We start from the raw sequence: 25,000 nt of genomic DNA on the forward strand, positions 1-25,000 counted from the left end.
CTTTCCAACAGAAACCGGACGGTTCAGGGATGGGTCATTGCTATTTTTATAAAAACAGATATTTCATTCACAAATTTCAAACGACGATCAGAGATTATGAAATCTGAAAAAAATAAGCATTTCTCGTTAGCCCTCTAGGAAATCAAAAGATAGAACAAAATTGCACCGATGATAACGCCCAGCCCGAACACTGTGTCTGTCTGAGAGCGTCAGAGCGCTTGGATCGATAACCCAGACAGACAGTTACGCAATGGGAGGGCCGGCAAACGTTTCGAGAATGAACGTTTCCGGATGGAACGTTCATTATCAGTAGTGACAATGTACTCCATGAAAATCTAAAATTGTGTAGATATATAATGGTAATATGGGTTAAATACCCTAACTAGCAAATTTTGCTGCAAGAAACGGTGCTTGAGAACCACTTCCTGCTAGAGGGCCTTTCAAGCACGTCTGAAGCGCGAGACTTAGAAATGGGTCAAGTGAAAATGTAACGCTGATATATATCTAGGTTGAAAGACAAGACTAGACGTCTACCAAATGCAAGCCCTTTTTTTGACGCTATCACAACAACATCCATCCATCCATTTCTAAATAAGAGGTACGAAGACAATGAAACACTCAACTGCAACCATGTTGATTAATACCTCGGCTGAATGAGTAGGAAGATGTTTTTACACTTAAGGAAATTTATAGGGATGAATTTATCTCTTCACGACAAAATAAAAACCTTGAAGTAAATTTGGAAGAGTAAGGAACTCGAGAACCTGTAACCTATAAAATTTTGTTCAAATACCGATGCATGCAAATGTAAAGCTGCTGATTTCGAGTTTTTAAACTTTAAAAATTACAGTATGTGAAAAAATGCAACGTTCGATGTCGTTAACTTATCACACGGTTAAAATCAACCAGTGCGTGGATGAAATCCGCTGAACAAAAACATCATATGCACATGGAACCGCAGACAAAACAAAGCGCAGTAAATTGCTTACAGGGAAAACTCCCAAACGAAACGTGAATGCAATAGCAACAACGTACTATACAAAACACGCCATGAAAATCAAAGGATAAAAGGAACACCAAATGGTATAAATACAACCTAGTTTAAACGTACCCTGCAGAAGACAGACAGACAGAGAGAGAGAGAGAGAGAGAGAGAGAGAGAGAGAGAGAGAGAGAGAGAGAGAGAGAGAGATTTCACCTGCAAAGCAATAAAGACCTTAAAGCTTATACGAATAAGGGTGAAAGGAAAGACAGAAGGGAAAGGTGGACCCATCACGGCAGGTTTTCAGAAGCTCTGGCCCTTCCACAAGACAGAGATATTTTGTTCCCTTGCTATTGCAAGTGTTTTGATTCACTAATGCGGAATACCTTTCCTTTCCTCTTCATTCATGGCAGAAGCATGACCCAACACTTCACACTTAACCTCTCTCTCTCTCTCTCTCTCTCTCTCTCTCTCTCTCTCTGAGAGAAAACAGGAATCGATTCACACATCAAGAACATAGCTATCACTTTTTAACTGTTCCCAGAGATTCACATTCCGAGAACATAGGTATCACTTTTTCACTTTTTCCCTGAGAGAGAGAGAGAGAGAGAGAGAGAGAGCCTAAGCAAACTCTACCTATCTAGTTTCTGCCGCTGTTTTTACCAATGGTAAGTACCTCTTCTCACTTTCTCTCAAAAACAACAAAACTACGACAACATTCTAAATTAAATATGAAAAAGTGACGCCCACAGAAAAAAAAAGGAGCTTGAACGACAATTAAAATACTCGTGAAAACGTAGGTCCCAAATTGCGTCATGTTCACCCGGTCTCTCTCTCTCTCTCTCTCTCTCTCTCTCTCTCTCTCACCACCCACGACTCTTAAAAACTTAAAGGGGATCTCACCGCCCACCTGCTACTGGATAAAGGAGATCAACCCATTCGTAGGTCCATGGAGAGAGAGAGAGAGAGAGAGAGAGAGAGAGAGAGAGGAGAGAGAGAGAGATTGCATGACAGGACAAGGGCGCGAGACGACTGGACTCCAACGTATTCATTGGACCTATGTCAGCCATAGGATTTTTTTTATACCGGGAAAAACTGACAAATTCATACACCAGAAAAATCACCTTGAGAACTAAATTCAGGCAGCAAGGAATTCAAAACGCCTAACGTTGCTCTATGAACCTGGAATCGCTTTCTTTTTTTCCTGATAAACAACTGTCGTATATCCAATACATAAGATGACTTACCAAGCTTGGTAAGTCGTCATATACATTAACCTGCAACACGGTCTGTACACTTTGGAAGTTAGTTAATACATGGGACATCAAAAGAAAAATTCTCCAGACTACGAAACATTTTCAGAGAAAAAGTTTGTAATATAACTAGTTTTATAAAGTTGGAATTAAAGTGTATATTAAGGAGTTAAATAAGCAATTTATATTAGATATATATATATATATATATATATATATAATATATAATATATCTATATATACACACACATATAAAAAGGTTTGTCTACGAGATTGCAACGAAGCACGTTTCCACGATAGAGAGAGGGAGATTGGAGATTGGGGCAACGAGACGGGATTAGAGACCGATTAGGACAAAACTCAAGGGAAATCTTTTAAAACAGAAATAAAAAAAAAGGTCCACACCACAATTTCCGCAATTACGTAATAAAAGACTCTACGGCTTTTACTTCAAACGACTGAAAGGAGAAGAGAAAAAAAGCACAACGAAGGTTTTCACGATGACAAGAAATCTAAACGTGAAAGTGGTTTGAAATGTCGGCTCTTACTTATATAAAAGAACTGGGGAAAAAATAAATACTTTTCTTTGAGTTGAGAGAGAGAGAGAGAGAGAGAGAGAGAGAGAGAGAGAGAGAGAGAGAGAGAGAGAATTATCTGGCTAACGGCAATAATATGATTTATTTAATAAAGGTGCAATTTCGAAAAGTATATTAGATTTTTCCAATACAACTGCAACTGGGGGAACCTCTGATGCATTAATGGAATTATTAAACTCCAACCACGAATAACAAACAGAACCATAAAGTCAAAAATATTTCGTAAAATTTCACTTGAAAACTGAGCTCCTTCTTGAGTAAAATTAGAGACTTCAAGTGCATGACTTAAAACAACTCGCGGGTGAAACAAAAAAAAATGTGAGAACCTGAATAGAAATAATTTCAGTTTTTCATGTTGATTCTCCCTCACCTTTCCATTCGTTGGCGCCGCCGAATCCCACGAAACGAAGCCACGAACCTTCAGGAACGCCATGACGAAATTGCCATGGTTGTCTGCCATAAATACTGGCAACTCCATCCATCAGAGGCAATAACGATAGACAGACACGTGTCATCTCGCTCTCGTGTTCCACGGCAATCACTCATTCTACCTTAGGTTTACAACATCCGAATACTCCAGCGGGGGGCCCTCGAGAAAAGGGTCCAAGGGTCAGATTCAATTTGGCAACATCGTCAATGCAGACTCGACAAATCTTAACATGACAAGAGGCCACACCTGTCGTTGCGATCAATCAATCACGCTCATCCATTAGAGCAAATAGTACGTATACCCGAGTTCGCGAATTTTTTTGGCCCCGATTCTTCAGGGTTCATTTAAACTTTAGCGCTACGATAGTGGCTGAAGCAAAGAGGCACTATTCCAAGACCGGACCGAAGCCTTCTTTAGAGGGAGGTCTTGCACGCAGAGTCACCCGAACACATATGAAAGCTTGTCCTGTTCCTTCCTCCTCTAATTTCCTCCCCCTCACCGCAGTGAATTGGAATAATGCAGTGCTGCCGGAAGAAGAAGACAGAGCCCTGCAGAAAGCACTCACGCACGACACACACACACACACACACACACGCAGGCACGCAAACGAAAATTGCAGCGCATTAACCTTTACAGAAGTCATCCCATTCGCAGCTTCTTTCGTAATAAAAAGTCAAGTTTTTAATACGTTTCCCACCGGCACAAATACCGGCATATAACGTGTGTATGGGTCAGAGAGAGAGAGAGAGAGAGAGAGAGAGAGAGAGAGAGAGAGAGAGAGAGAGAGAGAGAGAGAAGAGCAAGCGACCCATATTTCAACCTACGGCAAAATGGGGACGACAAAAATGCGGGGGCTATCTTCTTTCACGATAACTCTCTGTTACGTGGACGAAACCTTAAGAATACAGCTTAACAAGAACAGAGCATCGTTACTACCTGCACTATAGGCGAATGGGGGGGGGGGGGGGGGGGGTGGGAAATGATGATGGAAAATTCCGAAAGAGAGGTGGACAGCCGCATAGTTTCGAGAATTACACCTCTCTAACACCCAAATGCGATTATCTCAAGTATACCTTACACGGTCTACGTGGACACTTGACACAAGTAAGTCTCTAACATGTTGTAACACTTACACAATAATGAGTCACGTTACCAGTTCACACATGGCTGCGGTAATGGCAGATGTTAATATAATGACACTGAGACTCAAATCATTAAGGCAGGTCGAGTACGTGTGCGCGTTAGAGAGAAAGAGATAGAGAGAGAGAATGTTACTGGAGATTAATGCAAGCCTAATTAACAGCACGAATAAACCGAAAAGAAATCAGTTTAAAATTTCGTCGAACATCAAACATCTTACCACAGTACAAAAGAGCTATGCATGTACGTATATATGTGTATGTATATATAAACACATATATACATATACATATAGATATAAATTATATATATATATATAGATATAAATTATATATATATATATATATATTCAATGTGACCCGTCTAACTGAATGGCTCACGGCTTAAATGACGTCATTAGGAGGCTTGTGCAAAATGTCGTCTGCTCTCGCCTCTGATGCGTCATGAGCTGATGTTATCTGTCTTTAATTTTTTGTTTACACCATTTCTTTTTATAAAAAAAAATAATCCGTTTGGCGTGCAAAGACCTCTTGCAGGAATTTTACATCCAAGCTTATGCCGACCTAATCTATAATTTTTTGCCTATTTTCATGTTTTGCAAAGGTGTAAGTTTATTGAGGAAAGCTAATACACGTGAATTCAGTCCTTCTGAATACCGAAATGAAACCTTCTTCCTAATCCACTGCATTTTTCTCAACATCTTAAGTTTTACTTGGTGTTATATTCTCATAAGAACAATAAAAATAATTTACTAAATTATTTGAACCAACATTATTCACATATATATTTTTAGAAAATATACGGACACTACATTCCAGGATTATCACTGACTAGACGTAATTTTGTATGGGTGTGTGTATACATACATACACACATGTATACATATATATATATATATATATATATATATATATATATATATATATATATATACAACCATGTACTTGCTCGTGTCGCATTATAACATCTAGTATAATACAGACACGCACAAAATATGGGATGGATAATACCCTAAGATTAGACCGAGAGGAGAAAGGATTGCGCCTTAAGCACAAGATTATACTCTCCTTCGCCAAGGTCACCCTCATAACGGAGTACAGGTCATCCATCCTCCACTCAAGGACAACCTTTAAATAGGGAAGACTACTGAGGTCTAAAAAAGCCTCACGCGACAGACAGGGAAGTGAGGAAGAATGACTCTGGTCTTCCTCACTGGTGTATGTGACCGCTAGCATGCACTGTTCGAAAAAAATAATAATAATAATCACCAGATATCTTTTATATTATATAAAGGAAATTCCATCTCGGCATATTTTCCGGTCGTAGACTTAATGATGATGCAACAACCACAGTTAACACAGATAATTCAGAGAAGTCCCTAATGAACATGAACAAGACATTTTTCGGTGATTAAACCACAGCATCTTGGTAATCCTCCCATCCCAAGAACTGTCACTTCTGACAGGTGACTCTTACCACGGACTACTTAAGTGAATAAAACACTTGGCTACTTGAGCCAATAATATATTTCTGAGTAAAGGCTGCCATTATTCACACTGTCCATGTCTCTTCACTGACATTTAAATGTATTTCAGAGAGAGAGAGAGAGAGAGAGAGAGAGAGAGAGAGAGAGAGAGAGAGAGAGAGAGAGAGAGAAATTTATTCTGACCTAGAGACAGACGGGCGACTACACCCTATGGGTACGACCTCCGAGTTATGTAGACCGAGAGGGACAGAGAAAGGGAGGGCTGCCCATTACCTGGAGACTCCTTCAGCAAGGTCGAAGAGGAAAGGCTCCCTACACCAGCGGGTCCTTCTCGGGCCATACACAATCCCGTTTATGTCCCTCCACTAACGAGCTCCTCGGAGGATCCCGGAAGTCTGGAGCAACAGCGATAAGGATGAACTGCTTATTGGAGATGACCTCCGTTACCCAGAGAAGGATGAAATCACCCTCGCCGAGTTTACCTGGCCTAGATGCTAGAACGATGTTGCCATGGCAACCCAAGGGCTGAAAAGGGGATTGGATCGCTAATGGGAGGGCAGGGGTCGGTTAGGATTGGAGGTCCTACGTCTGTTAATTCTGTCATAGGACGGGAGGTGGACGAGAGGGGGAGGGGGAGGGGGAGGGGGAGAGGAGGAGGAGGACCAATTTGGACAACTATTACGTCATAGCCAAAAGTGACATATCAATGATTAAATCAATATATGAGTGAGTGAGGCACTCCGGAATAATCGTACCTTGCACTCACATGAATTTACATTGCACCAAGGTCATCTCTAAATGCAAACTAGAATTCAGTCATCGCATCTCTCTCTCTCTCAAATGAGTCACTTCACCCTTTACCAACGCAAACCATATAACCAACGGATAAACGGGTCACGATTAATATCCATGACTCATCGGCAGGTTTAAAAAAAAAAAAAGCCGTTGCAGGTGTGGAGAATATGTGATACGTGTTGGAATCTTCTCAACGGTTGCTTAAACCCACAAGCAAATACATTTGAAAAAAAATACACATCCAATTACGGTCAGAAAAAATTTATACACCACCTGTGCATGAATACTTTTCATTTTGCTATTACCAAATTGGAAACCTAATGCAAAACTTCTCAGACATTCTACCGTTATTTTCTATCTATAATATAAGTACGAAAATACATAATAACAAATAAATATTGCATTCCGTTAAGAAGGTTCAACGCCTGGCGATAACCTCCCTTTCCAGTTTCTTTTCTTCCTTCACTGAAGGCGGAAGAAAGGAATCTTTCTCCTTCATTGTTATCCTGTTCACTGCAATGCAGTTATCGCCAGCCACTCTCCTCCACCTAACCACCTTCTGACAAAGGACAATTCCATCCAAGGCTCCACGTGACCATCACCAGAGAGAGAGAGAGAGAGAGAGAGGAGAGAGAGAGAGAGAGAGAGAGAGAGAGATAATACATTATCCCGAGATCGTCATCATAAAGCTAACTTCCTGGAGTCAGCGTCCCTTTGGGTGAATACTTACAAATAATCGCAAGAGATATTAAAAAAAAAAACTCAAATTGCAACAACATGTTTAAATTTAAATACTGATTTTTACTCAAGCAACAATAACGAAACGTTAAGGCCAACTCCCAAAATGAAATTCATCACGGGACAACCCACGTCATATTAAAAGTCCTGAAAATCAGGAAATAAGAGGCACGTTTTTTATGCTGTGATCAAAAAGAAAAAAACGCATGAGGTATTTGCGAAGCGAGACGGGACAAACAACTCAATCCCCTGCACACAGACATGAAGGAGGAAGGAATCATTTAAAAAAAAGGGGGGAGATGAAAATCAAATCACTTCAAGGACAGGAAAGACTCGCCTCTGGCAGAGAAGACACTACGCTTCCTCGTTATCCGAATTCACATGACCGGCTTAATCCGGTTTCTCAAGCATCTATGAACCACCGCCAAATTAATTACCTATCTGCGACATAAACTTCCGGCTTAGAGGATGGAAAATGCAGGCGCACGCTTCGCCGAGCTTTGATTAATTCACGCTGAATTAATCCCGCCATCCGCCACCCCACCTCTCTCTCTCTCTCTCTCTCTCTCTCTCTCTCTCTCTCTCTCTCTCTCTCTCTTTTACCAAAGTGTAACTCGATAAGCAAAAAAACTAAGAGCAGATCACACGAAATTTTCACAAACGGATCACTGATATATTTAAAGATTACGTTTTATTTTTAAACTCTCTCTCTCTCTCTCTCTCTCTCTCTCTCTCTCTCTCTCTCTCTCTCTCTTCCTCCTCTTCCTTCCCCAAAGTGTAACTCGATGAGCAAAAAACTAAGAGTAGAGCACACTGGAATTTTTCACGGACGTATTATTAATATTTCAAAAGATTTCGTTTTATTTTTAAATCGAGTTGGGAAAGGCTGCCTCCAGACCCAAACCTTGGGGCGATATCAATGGATATTTTATTCGACGGCAATAGTTCGCTTTGAATTATTTCCTGACTTCAGGGAAACTTTTTCCCTTGGTAGTTTTAAGGAGAAAATATTCAGGGATGTTTAAATCATAGACATTTTTAACTTCGACCTTGTTGTTTTATATTAGAATATTTCCTAATTCATGGCCATGTTATTAACAATGTTATGAAAATTGGTATTTTTTTTACAACTTTTTGTATTTCTGCTCAAATTACAAGAAACGGAATAGAGAAAATGATCAATTAAACCTTAAGCCAAAAATAAACTATTCAATATTTGTAGTTTAATGACAAATCAAAACCTTTAGACAAAAATATTTAAAATTTTTTGCTTAAATCACACTAGACGTTTCCTCGAGATTTGCGAGATTCAAGTTATGATAAAAATTGGAATGAAAAAAAAAAGTAGCGATATTGCATCTTCAAATTTCGAGAAATGAAAAACATTTTGGCTTTAGCATGAAAAATTAACCAATGCTTCCTCAAATTCTATAAAAAAAAGTGGTGAAAAAATCACAGTATATGAATTTTGTCTCCATTCTTTTACTCTAGATATTAAAAAATGAAAAATTAATCAGAGCTTCCTAAAATAAAAATAAAAAATTAAATCCGCCACAAAATATCAATTTAAACTTTATGAAAAAGTAAAGACAAAAAAGCGAGCCTCTTCCCCCCCACCCCCGCTTTCCAACTCGTGCCACGAAAAGTTCTTCATCACCAGGAAAATGAACGAGGAAACCATTAACCTCACCTGAGCTAATTACGGTTACAGTCCCGTCGTAATTAGCAAATATCCGAGGAAGGGAGAGAGAGAGAAAAAAAAAGAACGAAAACAAACGAAGGGCCTTACGTTACGGAAGGGACTTTAGCACGCCATTAGGTGTAATGGCAGGCCATTCCTGATTAAATGAGCAACTCGCACGCGTTTACTGAACCTGTCAATATCTTTGTGGGCGACATGACCCAGCCAACAGGTATTAGGAGCTAGATTTGAATTAATGTGCGTATTTATGTGCGCTTGTATGCAGATACGTATATGATACGAAGCACAGGAAAAACATTTGTTAATGGTGCTCTAATTAGCTGTTCCATAGCAAATATTTTCCAATGTTTTTATATAAAAAAGAGGGTTACACAATGTCCAAATTTTTTAAAGACCATCTATGGACTATGTATGTATGCATATATGTATGTATGTGAATGAGAGAGATTTTTTCTTATATAATTTAAGTTCAACTTACAAATCTATATGCACTTTTACGCAAGAAGGATATATAACTATCTTGAGAAGATTTAAAAATATATATAATAACTAATATACATTGAATATCTTTAAACACGATCATTCTAGATTACTTCCATATGATTTAATCATAAAACCTCGATTCGTTAGCATAAATAAACAATTAAACAACAGCAATGTAATGTAACACAGAGACTGTCAAATGTAAGTACCACGCACTTACGTCTGTATACAGACGGACCGACAGAAGGAGAAACGAGCGCATTTAGATTACACACCACGACAAACAACGCGACCAAAACAATATTTACCCGGATAATGCTTAAGTATTCGGATGTTTTGTTTGTTTACTCCACTGACACCAAAACCCCCCAACACACACAACTCTGCGATATGTTAAATTCGTCCCTTGGTCTTTCATTATGAAAGTTTACACCCAAACTTATTTATCAAATCTGACACATTAATGGGGTCCCCGACATAAACTGCCCCAGAATGGATAAGATATCACCTGTGTCGTCTGTCATCTGAATCGGGTGAAAGTATAAAGGCGTACTATGCATGAGGTGCAATTGAGCGGGTTGGGTGGGAGATGGGGAAAGAAGGGGGAAGGGGAAGGGGAAGGGGAAGGGGGAAGGGGAAGGGGAAGGGGGAAGGGGGAGGGGGGGGATGGGGGTGATTGATTTATGCTTTTAGTTCGTCGACAGAGTCCTCATACAAAACCCTCAAGTTGTGTGACAATAACTGATGCTCGCCTAATTATCCGACAACCAGAGGATAAACATATCGGGGATGAATTAAAAGTGACCCAGTTTCGGGAGAGGGCCAAGGATGTGATGTAGAGTCTTTATCCATAAAGAGCATCTGAGGAATAATAATAATAATAGTCTATAACTCGTATGAACCTCTAAGCCGTAACTTTATATTTTGGCAGTAATGAAAACTAGGACAAGTGTAAGCTGTCATATGCATCACACCTCAAAGCATTTAACCTTTTTTATGCTTATAAATTACGAGCATCACTCAGAGGCTCCTCACGAGTAACCGGAGAAAAATCTCGAACGGCACCAAGGACAACCCTGTATATGAATGTTGGTCGTAAATTATCCTCACCAGGTTTTCCGTGAGCGAGAGAGGTAAAAAAAACAACTTTTGCTTTAATAAAACACGACGCTGCACTAATCGAAAGCTGAAATCCCAGCATTTCCTCCCCGGACAGGACAGACGACAAATTCTGACAAAGGAAACGCGGGAGGAAGGAAAGCGCAAGAGCGTCTCTGTGAAAGATAGGGAAAACAAACTCCGCGCCAAACTTGGTCAGAGAATTCCGTGCGAGACATTTGTCATGGTCTTGTTCAAGAAACCGTATAGTCGAAAACGTCAAAATTTGCCTAAAATTGCAGGAGATATTGTGTGTAGCATCCTGAGTCGGCAAAAATAAGGCCGAATTCCAACTACATCCTCCCATTCTCAACAATGTATATATCCACATTCTTGCAGACATGCACACAAACTTCATGCATGACAGGAAAGGGGCAAGGTGAGAATAACATTATCAGAGGATGCCAAGAAATAGAGAATCAGAATTGGATGGTTCCAACTTCTTTGAAGATAACTCCAATAAAATTACTATTACGCTTTACCACGCCAATGGTCAAAACTTAATAAAGGTACAAGTTAATGATACCAAATCTGACCTGTAATTATGTATATGAGAGTATAATATACATAATTGTAGGTCAAATTTGGTTTTATGAACTATATATATACATGTATGTATGTATGTATGTATGTATGTATATACATATATATAAATGAAGCAATTACGTAACAAAAAACCTAATCGTTGTTTGTTACCACAAAACAAGGGAACACAAAAAGTTTTAAAGACTGATACACAAAACCTTCTTATATTAGAAAAAGAAAATTAATTTCGATCTATACTTTGCTTCCCATAAAAGGTGTTAGTTGTTCTTGTTATCAAAACTTTATAATCATGCCCCAAAAAACAGATGAGAATTGTTCGCAATTGAGAGCGCTGAACTCACCGTCACCACGCTCAAAACCCCAGTCGTACCTGCGCCCCATTAAAAACCATAAAAATAAAATGATACAAAAACACACTATGACCCCCAGGCGCTAATAATGTGCCAAGGACAACCTCCACAAATTGCTCCTTTATCCCGGAATCACATGATGAGGCTGCAAAAGAGAACCACATTTAGCAATACCGTCACTCACCCACGAACCCTCCTTCTCCTCTCCTGAGTGACATCAAAGGTAACAGGTCTCGGGGTCACGGAGAGAGAGAGAGAGAGAGAGAGAGAGAGAGAGAGAGAGAGAGAGAGAGAGAGAGAGAGAGAGAGAGTTATTATAAACACATGACAACAATATTTCTCTTTGTGCCGCCAGATTTTCCATCAACATAACGAGACGATCTCGAGACAGTCCCCATAAACAAATCCAGATTACGACAGTACACAACACTTCATATCTTACCTCTGTGTGTGTGTGTGTGTGTGTGTGTGTGTGTAAAAAGATAGACGTTCGGTGAAAGAGACAAATCATAACTAAAAATAAATACAAAACAAGACTCGACTTCCAAAAGAGCGGAGCAAAACCTCGACATCCTTTACACTTTAAGAGTTAATTCCAACCATCGTTTTTCTTGTTAACCGAATTGCCTCATATCTCACAGCCATTATGTTGGGTTACGAGGCGGTCTCAGATTTTCCTTGAGCAGAGGCCGGTGGAATGGGCATCCTATTACCTTTATGTAGCAAAGGCTCGACTGAAGCAATTACGAAGGAGGGGGAGGAGGGGGAAGGGATTTCAAAGGTCGACTTCTGAATGAATCAATTATTCAGGTTCACGTTCGATACTTTTTTCTTCACCCTCATATAAATTATGATCTCGCAAAAATTTCGCAAGAAATAAATATATGCTTCGCGTCATTTTGCATATGATAATGAGTTGGTAGTCATTCGATCATCTGATTAAATATAAAGTTATTGCTGAACTTGAACCAAGCTACCTGACTTACTACACATACATGTACACTCATTACGTATACATACACAGGCACACATACATGCATACATACATATAACATATTATATATATTATAAATAAATATATATATATATTAATCATCTATATATTATAATCTATATATAATATATATACTATATATAGATATAATCTATATATATATACACACTATAGTGATGACGTATAAATCCTTGTAAAATAGATTTAAATGAATTGCTTAAAACACGAAAATTATTCAACAAAAACTTTGTACGGCATTCGATCATATAAACGATGCTATTTCTGTTAAACTAGCCCACATCATTTATCACTGACACCTCTACAAGTGTAAACCACTGAGTGTTATTATTTTTCTGTTATTCAATAATTTGAAGAAAACAAAGGCCGACCTGATCGAAAGCCATTATACCCTAAAATAAGCCGACCTGACTGATAACTTTTAAACCTAAAATGAACCAAAATTAATGGACAGAGCTCTAAAAAGAAAACATGATTTTCATCTAATTACTCTCACCTGACGGACGACACCACACTCCAGTCACAAGCGTCACTGTAGGGTAAACCGCGATGAACTTCCATTCTGAACCGAGCTCTCTCTCTCTCTCCCTCGTCGGGAGAACAATACCAACCCAACAGCATCACCCTCTTTCATTACACTGTTTACTCTGTACAAAACCAGGCCACAGCAAAATGATGTAGGGAACGGGACAGGCGGAGGTGCCAAAATGCGGGTAGGGAGGGGGGAGCCTACTATTTCCAACTGGGGAGGATGCCCCAGCATCCATTTGGAAAGAAAAGGAAAAAAAGGAAAACACACTACCTTTGATCAACAGTAAAACTCTACGAACTGGGTTAGTGTGCCACCGCTAATGAGAGAGAGAGAGAGAGACGAGAGGAGAGAGAGAGAGAGAGAGAGGGATTAGAGAGGAGAGATTCTTATTATTATTATATATCTATATATCTATTATATATATATATATATATATATATATATATATATATATAGAGAGAGAGAGAGAGAGAGAGAGAGAGAGTAGTATTCAGTGACCTTTCTAATCCAATGGATGGAGCCACCTAAGTACCAGCAGTAACGCCGGGAGAAAGCGGTCTTCGGTCGTCGTTTACGAATCGACTTCACATATTAGGAAAAATCTGGAACAAGACTGTTCATTATATGCACTCGTTAAACAGGTATGGCAATTAAGCTTTCTTATCCTTATAATCAAACAGGTATATAAAGGAATAGTAAATAAAGCCGATGACAATTTGGCCCTCCTATCATTTCCACGAAAGAGGAAGTAAAAGGTCTAGGTAATTAAGTCAATTATCATTCTCATCAACTAAATACATAAAGCACGTACGTCAATTTAGCCTATCTTCTCGCCCTGGCCAAAATGGCACAAGAGAAATAAGTGCATTTACTTAGCAAATTTGACAAGTGAACAACCTCCCTTCTCCAATCAATTAAGTAAAGCGCATTCACATTTGAGACGTGATTTACGCCCCAGTGTTAAGTCTCAGCCACAGTTTCATTTCCCAACGTTATTTAAAAGACGCTAACGAACAAAACTCGACTAACAAGCTAACTCGGAAAGGTTTCCACCTCCCAGACAGCGGCTAATGACATAACGTAACCCCCCAAGCTAAGACCATACGGTGGGAATGAGACAGCATCTACTCCGAAAATGCTCTGCGGACCTGCGAAGGAAAACAATGAAGAAAGGAGAGAAAATGGAAAAAAAGGGGAAAAGTAGAATAACGGGAAAAAAGAAAATGGGAAAAAGAGAAAAGGAAAAAAGGGAAAAGGAGAAAAAAGTAAAAAAGGAGAAAATAATAAAAGGGGAAAAAAAGAAAAAAAAAAAAAAAGAAAAATAAGGAAAAGAGGAAATGGAAAAAAAGAAAAATGGTTAAAAGGGGAAAAAAAGTGTTGAAGGGTTTAGTGCAGCACTGAAATACAAATTGGGGTACGAAGGGTATTCGAGACAAAACAGAATGGCGACGTTGACGGATTATGTTTATCTAGAACATGTAATACAAGAAGGGGACACGAGAGAGAGAGAGAGAGAGAGAGAGAGAGAGAGAGAGAGAGAGAAGAGAGAGAGACACGAAGCAACGGGGTTTATATTATCACTATTCAGTCATTTTACCATATTCAACAGTATTTTCATATTTCAATTTACAAAATGGGTACCTGTAATTACACAGACGATATATATATATATATATATATATATATCATATATATATATATATATATATATATATATATAATCTTATAGCAAGCTGTAAACCGAAAAAGAAAGCTGTGGGAAAAATTCCCTCAGATTCAAAGTCACTTCAAAATCTCCAACGAGAGTACAAAAAGAACAAGACTTGTACTTGATTTTTTTAATCACCCAACCAGTTAGTTACATTGGGTGGAAGATGTTCTTCCCATCCTGTCATCTAGCACCTGCTCTTCCCCAACATAGAACAGGTTTAATTTGCTTTTTACTGTAAAACTGCTGCCGTCACTTCACTGATCGCGGGAATTTCAATGAAAGAAATTAGGCCAGGATGATATATTTGCGGCAAGCTTACAGAGAACACTCTATGCTTCAGTGAATGCAAAGAATTCCACGCTTATTTTGCAATGATTCTGAAATGCCTGCCAAATAATCTTGAAATGATCAGTATTTATAGAAGAAAAAACCCACAGCAATACTGCGTTTCTATAAAACACTTTGTATCACAGGAGGTATTTTATAGCCAAACAAGCACCTCTGCACAGAAAAAAAAACAATTTTCAAGTATTTTTTTTAAATGTGTGTAAGACATGAAATTAAAATCTGGGGAAAACTTTTATCCTCACAGGCCAATGTATAAGAAATATTTCTTATCCTACAAAGCTCAGCCGTATAAACTTGTATATATAAAAAATTCTTTCTCGTTGTCAGTGGTTTTTCTCGAAAGCATGATCCAACTGCAAAAGAGCCTCCGAATGCAGAATGCAAGCAGTGTCCTTCCCATCATTAATAAAAGCAACATGCACTCGCGGCCTGGGCGTCAGACTGACATTTAAAAAGACACGAGCAGCGCTCTTCCTGACACCGAGGTAAAAGGCCAGAGTATGCCACTTTTTTAATATTTTACTTTCTTTTTTTACTGTAATGTATCACATTTAACGATACACACTTTGAAAGGAATGCAAGGTATTATAAGAGCAAAGATCAATTTTTTTTTTTTTTCCCCCTCGAATATGATGCATCACAAAATAAAAGAAGCTAAAATCAATGGAGGGTATTAACGGACAACAGAGCGATACAGAATCGAAATCCAAAACTTCAGTTAAGGTCCTTGACATTTAACCTTAACAAAACTAGAAATCAGGCTAATATAAAGATAAATGACTTACGAGTTCTTCAAGAGGCAGAAGTGAAACTTACGACCGGCATAATATTTTAAAAGAACCCAGCTTTTCGCTGCGCCACCTCCACTGCCATTATCAGACATTGGTCCCCGAGTAAGATCTACATCCGGGTCACGGGGGTGGATCCACCCCGCTGAAATTCATCCTTAATTCCACCAGCGGGGGACATAACAAAAACAACAGATGAGGAAAACACAATGAGAAAGGTTCGTGGGAACAAATCTGAGGAATCCCAGAGGGAAAGGTCCATGAGAACACTATGCTTGTCGCAGCCAAGTCATGACACCCAGAGCGAACCCCTGTGCCTCATATCAATATCCCATTAGTTAAAAACAAGGATGAAAGGGTTGACACTCCCCTGGGCGAGTCCAGCTCTCTCCTTGGCACCGCAAACTCGTATTTTGTACCTGACACTTGCTAGCACTTTCTCGTCATCAGTTAATAGTAATAGTGTGTTCTCTGTTATTTGGACGGCTTTGGGAATTTTGAAACTTAAAAAGTCTCTGCTGTTTTATATATACTAGCAAATTAGGGGGGGTTAGGATGAAACTCCATTATAAACCATCTTAGGGGACCCCAATATAACCCTGACGAGTTGCATGCCCATCGGACCAGCCGTTCGGCCGTGATTGAATGACAGACGGACGGACAGACATACCGCACTTTATAGTAAGATTATAATATATATATAATATATATATAATATATATATATATATATATATATATATAGTATGTATATATATATATATATATATATGTATGTATATATATGTATATATGTATGTATGTATATATATATATATATATATATATATATATATATATATATCTATATATATATATATATATATATTATATATATAACAATGAATTCATCCACAATCTCGACCAACTAAAAGTAAAATCGCGGCATTAGCTCTTGTGTTCTTTTATCTCTGGAGTCCTCCCATGTTAAGAGAAACCTGCGTAAAAGTCGAAACTCTGGCACCGCTTTGGCGATTTCTCAGTCGAAAATACTTGAATTTAAACCATTCATACTGATAAGCCGTTATCTTGTTTTCCATCTGACAAGATAAAATACTTTGATAAGAATTATCTAGTGTGCCATATTGCATTATCATTCATTATTCATAGGTTCATCTATATCTCCTCGTTTCTCTCAGCTAAACCATGACATGACGGTAGTTGTGGAGTATGTTTTCTGGAGTCATCTATCTAAGAGTCCTACGGAATACAGCCTTTTCTGGTGGACCGTGCATTTGGAGGATTAACACCAATTTTTATTTAATAAAGAGAACATCAAGGCTCTCAAAACTCTAAAAACGAATAAAAACCTCTTTAGTTTGATAAAAAGTGGATCTATAAAGACGGACAGAAGTACATATCTGAACATATATATATATATATATATATATATATATATATATATATATATATATATATATATATATATATATATATATATATATAGTTATACAATCACATACGAATTCAAGAGGTGATCGTCCTTCTCTTATGAAATCGGTCCCCTAGTGCCAGGTTGGGTGGGGTATCATAGTGAAGCCTCATGTGGACCTACTGACTCTGGCCTACCAAAAGAGAAACTACACAGTAAAATATCTCTCTGGCGGCGATGAAAACCCAAAACTCTTAGTATGTAAGATATGTTCAGACATCATACGTACCAAGTACCGTAAGGTCATGTGATTCTCTCCCTTTTTTGGAGGTGATCCTCAAGACACCTTCATTCCTTAGAACATTTGATTTCATTTAATTTCTCACATTGTTTTAACGCCTACATATGATTTATCAGCCATCTATACAATAAGCTTAGGTTTGCTTCTCTCTCTCTCTCTCTCTCTCTCTCTCTCTCTCTCTCTCTCTCTCTCTCTCTCTCAACTTTTTAACAACCACCATCATAATACACTCATTTACCCCATAGCAAGTCAATCTAACACAACTAGACCCTTTACATTTTATGCAGAATTTATATAAATCTTTATATACGTATCGCATCATATAATTTTAGCCTGCGAAGCGATGTAACACACAGCGATAGATAAACTCAACTATTTACCTTTGGTGAACTAAGGAAAGTGCACAGTCACGCTATAATAAAAAAAATAAAAACGTCATTGAAAAGATATGACAAAAAAAAAAAGCTAAATACGCCAGTAAGCCCAAATAAAATGGGTGCAGCAATAAAATACGAAATACTGGGAAAACCCGCTATTTCAATAATCCCTTCCGCAATGACACGCATTCAATTCAAGAGCAGCTTCCTGGGACCAGCTGTGCATGGAAGTGAAATTCATTTCTGGCGATTATATAATTATGTCAGACTTATATTACATATACAAATATGTAACACATATTTTATACATATATATGTATGTATATATAGATATAAATATACATATATATTAAAAAATATATATATAAAATACATTTACTTAAAAGTTAAATATATGCTTAACTTTCAATTAAAATAGTAAGAAGGAAAACCTTCTTAGAACAACCCACCTCACCTTAATAAATATTAACCTATTATGAACAAAAGCAAAAATATTTCAATGCAAAACACAGAATGAAAATTTCTTTTCGTTACATAAACATAAGAGATTTAGCACCGAAATTATATATATATATATATATAATATATATATATATATATATATAATATATATATATATATAACTGAGAGAGAGAGAGAGAGAGAGAGAGAGAGAGAGAGAGAGAGAGAGAGAGGAGAGAGAGAATCTGTTTTTGCGAAAATAAAACGCTTCAACAGTTTCGAAGTTCAATAACAACGCTCATGTAAACACACTCAGCTTTCCACACACACACAGAGAGAGAGAGAGAGAGAGAGAGAGAGAGAGAGAGAGAGAGAGATTTAAAAAATAAGAATAAACTTAGCCTTAAGGAAGTGCAGGAATTTCGCATCACATGAATCAAGGTCCTCAGTTTTCAACCGAAATATAGTTATTTTCTCAACAAATTCCATAATGACAGTAACCCCTAGAGGAGCCTCAACACCCACTTTTCTAAAGGCAACAGTACTCCCCCCTCAACCCCCCATCCCCGCCTTCCTCCAAACCCAAAATAGACCCCCCTTCTTCCGTCCGACAGACTTAGTACACTCGTAGCGGTAAGAGAAACCTTTCTCGTCCGCAACCCCCCGCGCTTGCACTGTTACTTCTATTGACCCCCTTCCCCCTCCCCCCTCATGACTCACACACCATTCCATGAGTCACTGGCGCATAGGCGCGCGCACATTCAAAAACTCACCGGGATTATTCATTCCCTGAGTCACTTCCACTCACCACTCACTCACCTTTGGAACGTGAGCTGGAGTGGAAATAATGTGAGACCGAAGTTTCATTGTTTCACTACATAAACACCACACACACACACACACACTATATACAAATTTTATATATAATATATATATATATATATATATATATATATTATATATATATATATAATGTCGCGTGTGTAGTCGTGCATGTGCTACAAAGGAGGTACCTAATTACATGTATTTTTGGAAAGCGATCCCTTCGTGCGCCGTCTGCCACCTTGACTTGAAATCTAATCAATATTTTGACCACACGCCTTCACTGCATATTTCACGCTGGCTTCTAAACCCTAAACCCCTGTCTTATAGTCTAAAAGGTCGAGCCTTTCCCTGCTGCTTGTATTTACATTCGAACCCCTAACTTGACCCAGTCGATCTTTTCTAATTTCTTACAGTGACCTTTGGCAATAAAGCGCTTGGCTATAAATCTATTCTTTGGATCCGGTGGAACAGGAAATGCCATAGCAAGGCGAAGGACCAAGAGACCGAGATCCTAATGGTGACCCAGGTCAGTCATCAAGACCAGCTTTTGTCCCAGAACCCCCTAATGTGTATACGACTCTCCTCGCCCCCCCACCCTTCTTGGAGTTCCACCTATACACCAAAAGTCACCTTTAGTGCTGCTCTTGGACGAAAACTGGCAAAAACAAATCGTTGCATGCCATTGCTTGATTGGCCAGTATCAAGCGTTGAAGAGCACGAGCGTAAGCTGGCACAAGGCCAACTCCATCTGACACAAACATTTTAAATCGGAAAAAAATCATCTGGCAAGAAAATGAAGGTTGAGCTCTGAAAAATATTCGCATTTATTTCTTCCCAAATCCCGCCCGCAGATTATGCAACGGATCTTCTCCCTCCCATCCCGTTCTCGATCGAAAATTCGCCCAGGACAGGGAATCGCCTAAACCCTCGTTTATCTTTCCCCCGTTGATGAAATATTCAAGTTGGGAGCATCAGATGTTGTGCCTTGTCTCGCTCGCTCGCTCGCTCTCCTGGCTTTAAGAGCCAAACACTCCGACCTCAGTCATACTGTGCCTCCCGGGAGACAAGTGTTGTTCCAGCGCCATTAAAATAATTACACACATGCGAGCAGAGGAGAAACAACGGTCCTGACATGAATTTTCTTGTTTCACAAGTTTCGGAGTTAGGATATCACACACACACAATACAGTGTTTCGATGTGCACTCACATTAGGCATAAGACAGTGAATGAAAAATATCGCACATCCCATTTTCAAGGCCCAAAATCAACAATATAAACCGTCCGTTTATTACCTATATTATCCTGGAAGAAAGTCGAATTCGACAGACCCAGGACACACGCTTCCACGCAACGTTTATTGACCGGGAAGACAAAAAAAAAATAATGCTACAGGACAGTGGGTCAAAAGTACATCACGCAAGGCATCACTCCTTAAGCCTACACGGTAGGGCTTATGTGCCTTAGATCGTATAATAACGTTGTTACAACACAAGGCATCGTTTGAATGAAAACAAGCAATTTAGTACAGACTTGTCCTGAAAACAGCAAAACAATAATGTTGAAAGCAAAAGAAAATAGAATATAGTTTTAAAAATATATATGAAGAGCCTGATTTTCAGACATGGTAAAATATGACATTAGAAATGAACCACAGACAAAACATTGACCCCCAGAATCCCACGCTTCGGTTCGAGAAGGGCAACACAGAATAATACACTACCTCCGGCACAGTTCGCAAACTCTTTTACTTTCATGAAACTTTAATCCTTACACGATCAAAATAAAATTTAAAAAATCCCAGAAGAATTTCCTGAGCTCGACCTTTCGTGCTTGAGAGCCTCCAAGAAAGCAAGAAATTCTCCGGAGCAGTAATGCTGCGAATCGATCACTCAAATTCAACCAGTTATTTCACTAAAAAAGGTTGCCAAGGATACAGGGCGTTTCCCTCGTCTGAGAGAGAGAGAGAGAGAGAGAGAGAGAGAGAGAGAGAGAGAGAGAGAGAGAGAGAGAGAGAGCAATCATACCCTGATGAAAATTTGTAGGGATACCGGCGTCTTTCGTCTCCAGAGAGGATGGATGGATCCAGGACATCTCTTCTAGAGAGAGAGAGAGAGAGAGAGAGAGAGAGAGAGACTCAATTCGTCATATTTAAAGAATCGGTCCCATGGCGACTGCCAGCTAAGAAAAGATCCTTCATTCCAAACTAGCGAGTCTGGAATGGAGTCGAACTGTATATATGGCGTTTAATTTTCAATCCCAATGCCAAGAGCACTTATCAGGATTTTTCCCACGAAAACAATTCCCTTTCGATTATCAAATATTACTCGAAGCAAATTCTTACGATTAATATCAAAGCGACATGGATAAAAACAAAAAATCTTTTAAAAAATCACCATTCAATAATATTCCTGATAGATTTTTTTTAAACTGGCATATCCAATGTCGGTCAGTGTATAATTATAAACAGGCCAAGTTGCAAATATCAGGGGGGAGGGAACATTTCCATATTGTAAGTGGCGAAACTACTTTTCCTAAACAACTTGCTGTGGCGCAACTTCTTCTTCTTCAAGACGTAGCGCTTGAGCAAGTTGCATCATGACAATTACCATGCGAAGGTAGGAGGATACCCTTGTATCACTTTACATCATTTCACACCACTTAAGCATCAACAAACCTGGGAACAATTATTACAAGACACTTTGCCTTTGGAGGAGGAAACAAACACTATATATATATATATATATATATATATATATATATATATATATATATATATATATATATATCTAACACGTGCCGGGACATCTACTATTACAAACGCTGACAATATGTCAAAGCGGAAAAGGAAAACGGGATACATAGTCACGATGATAGAAAACGCAAGGGACAACTTCCGTTCTTCATGGATAACTCGACATTTCTTTTTTCCTTCAAAAACATCTCTGGGTAAAATCTAATATGAGAGCTAGATAGAGCTGACATAATACCTCACCAGTAAAAAAAGGCAAATTATATAAAAATTACGATCTTGCATTATGTGAAAAAAGAGGGGATTCATTTGTTCAATCCATTTCTCTCTCTATATAGAAGAAAAATATTATTTTTAGACATTTCTGATCATCCTAGCGTTTCTGTTTTCAAAAATAGATATGTATTGATCAGTTTATAACCCCCATTGATGACAGACACGCAACCATTTTTTTACTACCAATGTGCATGAAATACCTCTAATCACATACATGTAAATGCATATTATAATTATTATTATTATTATAATATGTATGAATTGTATGCATATGCGCAATACACACACAAGTCACCTACGATAAAAGTTTACCAGGTCAGCAACCGCACAGTTAAGGTTTCCTACTAGTCTACAGCCACGGGCTTAACGTTTTAGCTTTAATAAAAGTTCAAAGGTTGGATTAGACCAGTTTAAGGCTCTGCTGTAATGTTGGTCAAATGGCATTCAAATTTGAGCGCAGTATAGGCAGCGCACGTAGGCGCATTATAAATGGTAACTGAAAATGGCATAGCAATGGACTTGGAAAAGTGATCTACAGTATGTGATTCAATAACCACTTTGAATGGATGGTTGAAAAGATATAATTACTCGGGGAAAATGTTCTACTTGATTTTTTTGAAATCGAATACATAGAGATAATTGGAACCAACACAGAAAAGAGTACCTGGCTCTAAATTTCTCTTCCTATGACCTTCGTCATCTGAATATTTCATCAATAACTACCGTCTCATGGGTGAACCCTAGTACCTTTCTGAACGGTTCATCACTATCATTATCATGAATTAATAAGTGAACCACAACACAACACCTCTCTCAGGAAACATGTCATAAGTTGGATGTTATGTTAGATGTCATAAGTTAGAACTAGAAACGGTGAATAAAAGAACCTACGATTACCACTAATCATATGAAAACCGGGTTGCAATAAGGTTAACTAACCTCTAAACTTTTACAGGGTACCGTTTCATAATTATCATAATCTTACAGGGTACCGTTTAATCACTAGCATAATCACCGTAACTTACACACGAAGGATGGAATCTGGAAAGCAAAGAACGAGGGTGCAAAATGAATGGGCCGAGATCGCGAGTGCTACCAATTGAAAAGGCTCCCATTGGGGATGTCAGTTTTCCCCGTGATCACCGCCATCATTGCCCCAGGATCATTACAGTCATGATGAGGATCATTCATTACCTTCTGCGATGATGATGCCTAGGTACAGATCCGAGACGGGTGCGATTGCGCGGGCTGGATGGCCGCGATGTGCCAGCCCACGAGTTGACCCGAGGTCGACCACAACCTCCTCCTCCACGGCCGCCCATGTCCTCGTCCAATGCCACGCCCATTCCCACGCCTACACAGCATACCCTCATACCCTATAGCACCACGGAGAAGCGGCGCCCACACGCCCGGTGGATGGGCAGGTGCAGGCCGTGGGTAGATCAGACGGGAATGGGACGGAGGAGATACCAGATTTCACTAGACTACCCATAATCAAGGTTTTTTAAAGAAACGGACTCAACGAAAAAACATAACAACAAACCAAATGAGTGTCAGGGAATGCTTTCGCTGTCAAGAGTACTCTCTCTGGGTAATATACACACTGGGATGACGTCAGTAACTGATGACTATCGATCACTCCTTAAATATCCATCGTCGAGGTTGTGCTGACCGTCATCAGAGATCGGGTTTCCGAGGACAAACGTTTTTCCAACACTTTGCAATTCTCGTTTTGGGCAGAGACGACCGACTTTCAATTCCAGCGAGGGGGAACCCCCAAACTGCAACTCCTCCCGAACTGAAACGTCAGAATCCACTCCACCCCACCGACGTGGGCGGGTGGGTGGTGGGAGAGGGTGAGAACACCACCCACACTCGCGTATGATTTTCCTCTCTGTGTAACTACATATAAAAATGGTGAGATCACAAACAAAAAGAACAACGCGGAATGAAAGCACCCGGGAAAACTCTCCGATTTTATTCAGTGTTAATCCTTATCACTGTCATAGAGAATTGGAATAAAAGAGCAGAACAAATCAATCCGTCCAAAGGTCCGTTCCGTCCGTCTGTCTGACGGGATGACGTGTACGACTGTCTCCGACGGCACCTAAAGTCTGACTGTCCCACAGCGCCAAACATTATTCTCCCCCTCTCACGCCCTCCCCCCACCCCTCCACTTTCCCCTCACCCGTTCCTCTCCACTCAGTCTCAGTCTCTCTCTCTCTCTCTCTTCCAGCGGAGGCTACCATGATTAAGAGAGCCAGAGAGAGAGAGAGAGAGAGAGAGAGAGAGAGAGAGAGAGAGAGAGAGCTCTCTATCTCTCTTCCAGTGGAGGCTACCACGATTAAGAGCAAGAACAAGAGAGAGAGAGAGAGAGAGAGAGAGAGAGAGAGAGAGAGGGGGGTAGGTTTAGCGATATCACCATGATGCAAATCTATCCAGCTTCAGTTATAAATTCAATCAATCTGGAACGTTTAAAGCCACAGAGAAAGTAAGTGAAAACGCTCAGGTTTTTTTGTTTGTTTTATTTTATTAATAATTAAGCGAAGCACAACACGCACACGCACAAA

The 25,000-nt window shown here is 39.1% G+C and overlaps 1 protein-coding gene across 9 annotated transcripts in view; it reads right to left on the reverse strand.

Annotated features, from left to right (window-relative positions):
* LOC135198752 (serine/threonine-protein kinase WNK1-like) overlaps positions 1 to 25,000 on the reverse strand; it is a 569,129-nt gene that overhangs the window by 128,751 nt on the left and 415,378 nt on the right. Inside the window, exon 1 of one of the 9 annotated variants that reach the window (XM_064226625.1) lies at positions 23,625 to 24,546. The exons of the other annotated variants lie outside the window; for them this stretch is intronic. Coding sequence (XP_064082695.1) covers positions 23,625 to 23,803 — 179 coding nt within the window. The 5' untranslated portion in view covers positions 23,804 to 24,546. Of the gene's footprint in view, positions 1 to 23,624; positions 24,547 to 25,000 lie in introns of those variants that run through there. 9 annotated transcript variants of the gene reach the window in all.

The sequence above is a fragment of the Macrobrachium nipponense genome, chromosome 22 (assembly GCF_015104395.2).
Source record: "Macrobrachium nipponense isolate FS-2020 chromosome 22, ASM1510439v2, whole genome shotgun sequence".
Lineage (NCBI taxonomy): Eukaryota > Metazoa > Arthropoda > Malacostraca > Decapoda > Palaemonidae > Macrobrachium > Macrobrachium nipponense.